Genomic DNA, 9,365 nt, shown 5'->3' with positions numbered 1-9,365 from the left:
ATGGTCTTGATCTCCTGACCTTGTGATCCGCCCGTCTCGGCCTCCCAAAGTGCTGGGATTACAGGCTTGAGCCACCGCGCCCGGCTTATTTTTATTTTTTAATTAAGACAGGGTCTGGCTCCATCACCCAGGCTGAAGTGCTGGTGCAATCATGGCTCTCTGCAGCCTCAACCTCCCGGGCTCAAAAGATCCTCCCATCTCAGATTCTCGAGTAGATGGGACTACAGGTGCGTACCACCATGCCTAGCTAATTTTTGTAGTTTCTGTAGAGACAGGTTTTCGCCATATTGTCCAGGCTATCTCAAACTCATGGGCTCAAGCAATCCTCCCACCTCGGCATCTGAAAATGCCGGGATTACAGGCATGAGCCACCTCGCCCAGCCACTAGCTTCTTTCTTTAAACAGCTGATACTAATCACTTATCACCTCTACCATCTGACTTCCCTAACCCAGTGTCTCTTTACACTTCCAAAGCACTTCGGAAATACTTTTCAAATAGCATGCACTAGATTGCAGTCTGTCGTGTGTGGACAGGGTTGTCTGCAAGTTCCCCAAGGGTAGAGACTGTGCCCATCCCAGGCCCCAGCACAGAAGAGGCCCTCACATGGACTTTATCAGCAGCTGGTCAGTCTCCACAAGCAGATCACTGCACATCCACCCACGAGTATGTGTGATTGTCTGTCTAATGCCAATCTTGCCCACTCACTTGTGACCACAAAGACAGAAGCCATCTATGTTGTTTCTTGCTGTGACCCCACCTCCTAGCCCAGTGTCCAGCACTCAGGAGGGTGTGTGTAAGTATTTGTCAAATAAATGAAGATCAGATGCTCAAAGACCCAGCAGGATATAATTTTATAAAGAAAGTTCTGTGCTTGCCTCAATAACGCATATTTGGGGCTCTTCCTTATTACCATCCACCGGCACCTTGGCTTGGTTCATAACCCACTCCTGGACAGCATCAGTAATGTGAGGGACAACTGTAGAAAGAAGTATTAATACAAAAGTTTATTCCATGTTCATGAGAAAAGAATGTGCTTTAGGCCTCCCCAATCACCTGAAAGTTACCTGACAAGCTACCCTGATATTTTTGGAAAATGAAAAGAAAAAAACGCAACAAGTTTAAAAGAATTAGAACTTGTAGAGCACAGGAACTGTAACATTTTCAGTTCTATGTGGGTTTTTGTTTTTGTTTTTTGAGACGGAGTCTCACTCTGTCGCCCAGGCTGGAGTGCAATGGCACGATATCGGCTCACTGCAACCTCTGCCTCCTGGGTTTGAGTGATTCTCCTGCCTCAGCCTCCCAAATAGCTGGGATTACAGGCATTCCCCACCACGCCCAGCTAATCTTTGTATTTTTAGTAGAGATGGGGTTTCACCATGTTGGCCAGGCTGGTCTCGAACTCCTGACCTCAGGTGATCCACTGGCCTCGGACTCCCAAAGTGCTGGGATTACAGGCGTGAGCCACCGCGCCTGGCCTTCAGTTCTACTTTTGAGCAGCACAAAGCTATTCAGCACACAGGGCTCCATAATGTCTGTGGAATATAATACCTTGCACTGTTTTCCCCAGGTAATCGCCACGCCTCTCTTTGTTGATCACATGCTGATATATCTTCCCCGTGGTGATATTGTTGTCTTTATAAAGATTAATATCCAAAAATCTTTCATAATTTCCAAGGTCTAAATCAACTTCTCCACCATCATTTAAGACGAAGACTTCACCTAGGAATAAAAAGGCAATGGAAAAATCAAAATTTTGCTTCCAGTAGATTTTTCAAAGATGGACAGATTTTTGTTAAAAAGCTGGTGAAAGATGTATTTCTAAGCCGTATTCTATCACCATCTCCTTTTTGGTGGAGAAAATAATTCAATTCTATCCAAGAAAATGCATCAGAAAATTCTATTTATAGTATTCTATTGTGGTTTTTGTTTTTTATCTACTGAAATTCTGTCTTCAAGATTTAGCTTTTCCAAACTCAACATATGCCACATAAAAAAGGGACTTGAAAACAGCAATTTTAAAAACAAACAGTATTTTACGTCAAAGCATCAGTATCCTGGACTCTGGAATTGCGATAAGAAACTTTTACTTGATTCTCATCTTGGTTAAAGCCACAATTAGACAGTAGGTGACAAAGCAAGGCCACAGCTAACCCATAAGGCAACTTGGTGAAAGTGAGAGAAAAAGCCTGTGTGTGCCATAAGCTACGTGCACAATGCACTGTCATAAAAGGTGCAGACTTCACTTTACTAGACACGTCTGTAGATCTCTATTGTCACTTCAGGGCATTGACTGAGAGTTGTATATTTCTAAAGCCACCTTGTGGGAATTAAACCTTTCCTCTATTAAGAGAACTATCATTTATTCCTACTGCTAGAAGTCCACAGGAAAAAAGAAGGTTGACTAACTTACAAACTTAATCAGAAACCTTTTATCTCCTCATTTACTTATCCATTCTAAGGTACATAACTGTGGTCTAGAAAATTAATTTTAAGGAAAAAAGCAAATTGATATCACAATACTTTTTTTTCTTTTTTTTTTTTTGAGACAGAGTCTCACTGTCAACCAGGCTGGAGCACAGTGGTGCCATCTCAGCTCACTGCAACCTCCGCCTCCTGGATCCAAGCAATTCTCATGTCTCAGCTTCCCAAGTAGCTGGGATTACAGACATATACCACCATGCCTGGCTAATCTTTATATTACTATTAGTAGTAGTAGTAGTAGTAGAAGTAGTTTGAGATGGGATCTCGCTCTATCGCCAGGCTGGAGTGCAGTGGCACGATCTTGGGTCACTGCAACCTCTGATTCCCTGATTCAAGCCATTCTCCTGCCTCAGCCTCCTGAGTAGCTGGGATTACAGGTGCACACCACCACACCCAGCTAATTTTTTTATATTTTTGGTAGAGACAGGGTTTTACCACGTTGGCCAGGATGGTCTCCATCTCCTGACCTCGTGATCTACCTGCCACGGCCTCCCAAAGTGCTGGCATTACAGGCGTGAACCACCGCGCCCAGCCTATTATTATTATTTTTTTAATAGAGACAGAGTTTCACCATGTTTGCCAGGCTGGGTAGGAGAATCACTTGAACCTGGGAGGCGGAGGTTGCAGTGAACCGAGGTCGCACACTGCACTCCAACCTGCGTGACAGAGTGAGACTATCTCAAAAAAAAAAAAAAAAAAATTCATAAAAAAATCCAAAGAAAATTTAGTGTAACACATGGCATTAGTCAATGGTGCCGCACAACAACCCCAAAATCTCTGCAACTTACAAGACATTTATTTATTCCTCCCTCATGTTACATGCGGGCTGTGAGTCACTTGTGAGTCTATTCTTTGTGTCTTCTCATTCCAGGACCAAGGCTGAACGAGAAATCTCTGAAAAGCAAGCTGTTCTCATGGTGGAGGGCAGAACCACAAAACAGACTGAGCCAAACCACGCAGATGCATTTCACATTTCTGCTTCAACAAGGCATATGTTAATATTCCCTAACATCTCATAGGACAAAACAAATCACATAGCCAAACAGAGTGACCAACCTGCTTGGTTTGCCCAGGACTAAGAGGGTTCCCAGGACACCGGACTTTCTGTTTTAAAATCAGGAACATTCCAAACAAACCAAGACAAGTTAACTATCCTACGTGGCCAAACTCCAAGGTCAAAGGGTAGGGAAATGTACTCCACAGAGGGATGGTCGGTGATATTTTGAAGCAAAAATACAATCTACCACAGACTTGAATAAGTCATTCACAAACAAAATCAAAATCAAAGAAATCTAAACTAAAACAATAAGATACCCTCTTTTTGTTTGTTTCATTCTCCAGTTAGTGAAGTTTAAAACAAAATATTCAAGGCCGGGCGCAGTGGCTCATGCCTGTAATCCCACCACTTTGGGAGGCCGAGGTAGGAGGATTGCTTGAGCCCAGGAGGTCGAGACCAGACTGAGTAACATGGCAAAATCCCAGCTCTATTTAAAAAAAAATACAAAGCCGGGCGCAGTGGCTCAAGCCTGTAATCCCAGCACTTTGGGAGGCTGAGACGGGCGGATCACAAGGTCAGGAGATCGAGACCATCCTGGCTAACACGGTGAAACCCCGTCTCTACTAAAAATACAAAAAACTAGCCGGGCGAGGTGGCGGGCGTCTGTAGTCCCAGCTACTGGGGCGGCTGAGGCAGGAGAATGGCGTAAACCCGGGAGGCGGAGCTTGCAATGAGCTGAGATCCGGCCACTGCACTTCAGCCCGGGCGACAGAGCAAGACTCCGTCTCAAAAAAAATAAAATAAAATAAAATAAAAATAAAAAAAAATACAAAAATACAAAAGTACAAAAATTAGCCAGGCGTGGTGGTGCACACCCGTAGTCCCAGCTACCCAGGGGACTGAAGCAGGAAGATCACTTGAGCCCAGGAGGGGGAGGTTGCATTGAGCCGAGATCTTGGCCACTGCACTCCAGCCTGGGTGATAGAGTGAGATGCTGTCTCAAAAAACAAAAACAAGAAGACAGAATAGCAACAAGGGACACAAACATTTCTGTTTCTTGATCAGGGGCTGGTTACACAGTGTGTTCATTTAATGAAAATTCTTCCAACTGTACCCTTATGATTTATGCTTTTTGCTTGTATATAAAAAGGTTTTTTTTTTGGTTGGTTTTTTGTTGTTGTTTTGTTTTGTTTTGTTTTGTTTCGAGACAGAGTCTCGCTCCGTCGCCCAGGCTGGAATGCAATGGCTTGATCTTGGCTCACTGCAACCTCCGCCTGCCAGGTTCAAGTGATTCTCCTGCCTCAACCTCCTGAGTAGCTGGGACTATAGACACATGACACCACATCCAGCTAATTTTTTATATTTTTAGTAGAGACGGGGTTTCACCGTATTAGCCAGGATGGTCTCGAGCTCCTGACCTCGTGATCCGCCCGCCTCGGCCTCCCAAAGTGTTGGGATTACAGGCGTAAGCCACCGCGCCCGACCTCATAAAAACTTTTAAATAACTTTTAAAAAACTCATAAAACTTTTTTTTAAATAGCATGTAAGGGCTAAAGCCATTTTAAAAATAAATAGAATCCACTCATACATCAAAATGTCACCATTAATAATAGTTACTTCAGGCAGTGGGAAATGTTAAGAGAAACATACTACCTTTATGATAAAAATAAAACAGAATCCATAGTACAAAAAGTACAATGTTTCCAAAAGGGTTGATTAATTTGGAATGTCATCAGAGGTATGAACAATGCGTCAATGACCATGAGAAAATTCACATATTCATAGCATGCAATCTAGTCACTCTAAATCTGGAACTACATCCTAAAGAAATTACCCAAAGCGGAAGAAAAAAATGCAGTTGAGCCTAGTGCTATAAGGGGGAAGTGGTTCTCTTTCGTACCGTGTTCATAAGGTGAAAAAGTGCCAGCATCGATGTTAATATAGGGGTCGATTTTGATTGCAGTAACTCGGAGTCCACATGATTTTAGAATCGTCCCAATGCTGCTGGCAATGATCCCTTTACCAATGCCTGAGATGACCCCACCCGTGACCAGGATGTACTTCATTGGCAGAATAGTGGCTGGGTGCCAACACCCAGGTATAATCTGAAAGGCAATAAAATTATGGATAAGGAAAGAGAAATATTTGAAACTAGTAAAGCAGACAGTGCATTCAAGCAGAATTTTTTTTTTCTTTTTTTTTTTTGAGACAGTCTCACTCTGTCACCCAGGCTGGAGAGCAGTGGTGCAATCATGGCTCACTGTAATCTCTGCTCGCTGGGTTCAAGCGATCCTCCCACCTCAGCATACTAGTAACTGAGACTATAGGTGAGCACCACCACACCCTGCTAATCTTTGTGGGTTTTTTGTAGAGACAGAGTTTCACCATGCTGCCCACGCTGGTCTCCAACTCCTGAGCTCAACCGATCCACCTGCCTCAGCCTCCCAAAGTGCTGGGATAACAGGCATGAGCCACTGCCCCTAGCTCAGAATTTTTTTTTTTTTAAGAGACAGTGTCTCGCTAGGTCTGGAGTGCAGTGGCATGTTCATAGCTCACTGGAGTGCAGTGGCATGTTCATAGCTCACTGCAGCCTTGAACTTCAGGGCTCAAGCAATCCTCTTGCCTCAGGCTCTGGAGTAGCTGGGACTACAGGCATGTGCCAACTCTCTCAGCTAATTCTTAAAACATTTTTGTAAAGACAGGTTCTTACTATGATGCCTGGGCTCAAGCAGTCTTCTTGTCTTGGCCTCCCAAGATGCTGTGATTACAAAAGTGAGCCACCATGCTTCATCTCACCAAAATTTCAAAAACACGCAGCAGTTTTCTATCTAAGCTAAATACTTGAACTTTTTTTGAAACAGAGTCTTATCTTCTAGGCTTTTTATTATTGTCACTAGACAGAAAGCTGTGGATACCTTCTGCAAGCAAAGTGCCTAGGTCTGTTGCCCTGGGTTTCCAAAGACCTCAACTCTATCATGCAACAAACTTCATCATGATAAACCAAATTTCTCTAGGATTCACAGGCATGCTAAAATGTTTAAGAGCTCAGACTCCAGTGTCAGACTGATCCGTACAAACTGTACCTGGGCAAGTTCTTTTTTTTTCTTTTTTTTTTTAGACAGGGTCTCACTCTCTTGCCCAGGCTGGAATGTAGTGACACAATCTCGGCTCACTGCAACCTCCACCTCCCCGGTCCAAATGATTCTCATGCCTCAGCCTCCCAAGTAGCTAGGATTATAGGCATGCACCACCATGCTGGGCTAATTTTTGTATTTTTAGTAGAGATGGGATTTCACCATGTTGGCCAGGCTGGTCTCAAACTCCTGGTCTCAAGTGACCACCCACCTCGGCCTCCCAAAGTGCTGGGATCACAGGCGTGAGCCACCACGCCCGGCCTTGGGCAAGTTCTTTATCCTTTCTGTGCCTATTCCTTCATCTGTAAAGTGGGAAAAAAATAGCAGTCTCTAGGAATATAATTTGGTGTTAAAAAGAAATGGGCTACCAAGCCATGAAAAAACATGGAGGAATCTCAAGTGCATATTACCAAGTGAAAGAAGCCAATCTGAAAAAGCTACATACTGTATGACTTCAACTATATGACACTTTGGAAAAGGCAAAACTAGAGAAACAGTGAAAAGATCAGTGGTTGTCAGCGGGTAGGAGGGAGAGAGGGATGAATAGGCAGAATACAAGGGAATTTTAGGGCAGTGAAACTATTCTGTATAATGCTGTAATGACGGATACATGTCATTACACATTTATCCAAACACACAGAATGGACAACAGGAAGAGTGAACCCTGATGTAAATAAACTACGGACTTTCTGCTGGGCGCGGTGGCTCACGCCTGTAATCCCAGCACTTTGGGAGGCCGAGGCGGGCGCATCACCTGAGGTCAGGAGGTCGAGACCAGCCTGGCCAACATAGAGAAACCCCGTCTCTACTAAAAATACAAAATTAGCCAGGTGTGGTGGCGCATGCCTGTAATCCCAGCTACTCGAAGGGGCTGAGGCAAGAGAATCGCTTGAACTCAGGAGGTGGAGGTTGCGGTGAGCCGAGATCATGCCATTGCACTCCAGCCTGGGCAACAAGAGCGAAACTCCGTCTCAAAAAAACAAAACAAAACAAAACAAAAACCTATGAACTTTAGGCAAAAATGATGCGTCAATGTAGGTTCACTGATTATAATAAATGTACCACTCTGCAAGTGTGGGATGTTAACAGGAGGTTGGGCATAGCGGTGGGGGAGAGGGTGTATGGGAGCTCTGTACTTTCCGCTTAGTTTTGCTGTGAACCTAAAATTATTCTAAAAAAAAAAAGTCTTGCTGGGTGCAGTGGTTCACTGCACTCCAGCCTTGGCGACAGAGTGAGACTCTGTCTCAAAAAAATAAAAAACAAAAACTGTTTTTAAATAAGCAATATTAAAACAATTACAACTCATCTAGCTCACAGATGCTGACTGTCTGAATCCTGCTACACCAGTCAAAACTACAACTTTTATTGGACAAGAGACTGATTTCAGTAACTTTCTCCTGATAAGACCACAACCATAGACTGGCTCTGGCCAGTTTACAGAGGCTGCGGACTTGCGTGCCTTCACGTCCTGAAAAGAACTTTTGATGTATAGGGCTTAACTGAAATTCATTTAAATGTTAAGTCTCCACCCCAAAGTGAACAGGGCTCCTATGCTATTTGCATGTTTATTCAATACACATGAGTCAGGACCACCTTCATGAATATTCATAGCTCCTCCTGTAACCTGTTGAATATGTATGTTTAGTCAACCTGTTCAGCATAAAGCTGAACCCTCCTCCTTCAGAGTGACTGCCTCTGGTTTTGGGAGGCCAAGGTAAGAGGGTCACTTGAGGCCAGAAGTTTGAGAACAGCCTAAGCAACATAGTGAGACCCTGTCTCTTTAAAACGTGTGCTTCCCAGCCTGTGGGATGGCCCCTTTGCAGGCTGTAACCCTTTATAAGAAATAAAGTAAGCCAGGCTCGGTGGCTCACCCCTGTAATCCCAGCACTTTGGTAGGCTGAGGCAGGTGGACCACGAGGTCAGGAGTTAGAGACGAGCCTGACCAACCTGGTGAAACCCCGTCTCTACTAAAAATACAAAAATTAGCTGGGCGTGGTGGTGCACGCCTGTAATCCCAGCCACTGGGGAGGCTGAGGCAGGAGAATGGCTTGAACCCAGGAGGCGGAAGTTGCAGTGAGCTGAGATCGTGCCACTGCACTCCAGCCTGGGTGACATAGCAAGACTCCATCTCAAAAAAAAAAAAAAAGAAAAAAGAAATAAAGTCACCAGGCACAGTGGCTCAAGCCTATAATCCCAGCACTCTGGGTGGCCAATGCAGGCGGATCACTTAAGGTCAGGAGTTCGAGACCAGCCTGGCCAACGTGGTGAAACCCTGTAAAAAAATTAGCCAGGCGTGGTGGCAGGCACCTGTAATCCCAGCTACTTGTGGGGCTGAAGCATGAGAATCACTTGAACCTGGGAGGCAGAGGTTGCAGTGAGCCCAGATCGTGCCACTGCACTCCAGCCTGGGCAACAGAGTGAGACTCTGACTGAGAAAGTAAGAAAAATTTTGGTCGGGCTCAATGGCTCATGCCTGTAATCCCAGCACTTTGGGAGGCCAAGGCGGGTGGATCACCTGAAGTCAGGAGTTTGAGACCAGCCTGGCGAACATGGTGAAATCCCATCTCTACTAAAAATACAAAAATTAGCCGGGCGTGGTTGTGGGCACTTATAATCCCAGCTACTCAGGAGGCTGAGGCAGGAGAATTGCTTGAACCTGGGTGGCAGTGAGCTGAGATTGCACCATTGCACTCCAGCCTGGGTGACAAGAGCAAAACTCTGTCTCAAAAAAAAATACAAAAATTGGCCAGGC

At 44.7% G+C, this 9,365-nt stretch overlaps 1 protein-coding gene across 1 annotated transcript in view; it reads right to left on the bottom strand.

The window, feature by feature from the left end:
* The window catches only part of CTPS2 (CTP synthase 2), a 149,173-nt gene that overhangs the window by 126,027 nt on the left and 13,781 nt on the right, over positions 1-9,365 (bottom strand). The window contains exons 2-4 of the mRNA XM_011940250.1: positions 5,380-5,584; positions 1,550-1,720; positions 877-977 (exon numbers count right to left, since the gene is read on the bottom strand). Of these exons, the coding sequence (XP_011795640.1) occupies positions 877-977; positions 1,550-1,720; positions 5,380-5,545 (438 nt within the window). The 5' untranslated portion in view covers positions 5,546-5,584. The remainder of the gene's footprint in view (positions 1-876; positions 978-1,549; positions 1,721-5,379; positions 5,585-9,365) is intronic.

Source organism: Colobus angolensis, unplaced genomic scaffold (genome assembly GCF_000951035.1).
Source record: "Colobus angolensis palliatus isolate OR3802 unplaced genomic scaffold, Cang.pa_1.0 Scaffold188, whole genome shotgun sequence".
NCBI classification, from domain to species: Eukaryota; Metazoa; Chordata; class Mammalia; order Primates; family Cercopithecidae; genus Colobus; species Colobus angolensis.
This window is presented reverse-complemented; position numbering and strand designations above follow the sequence as displayed.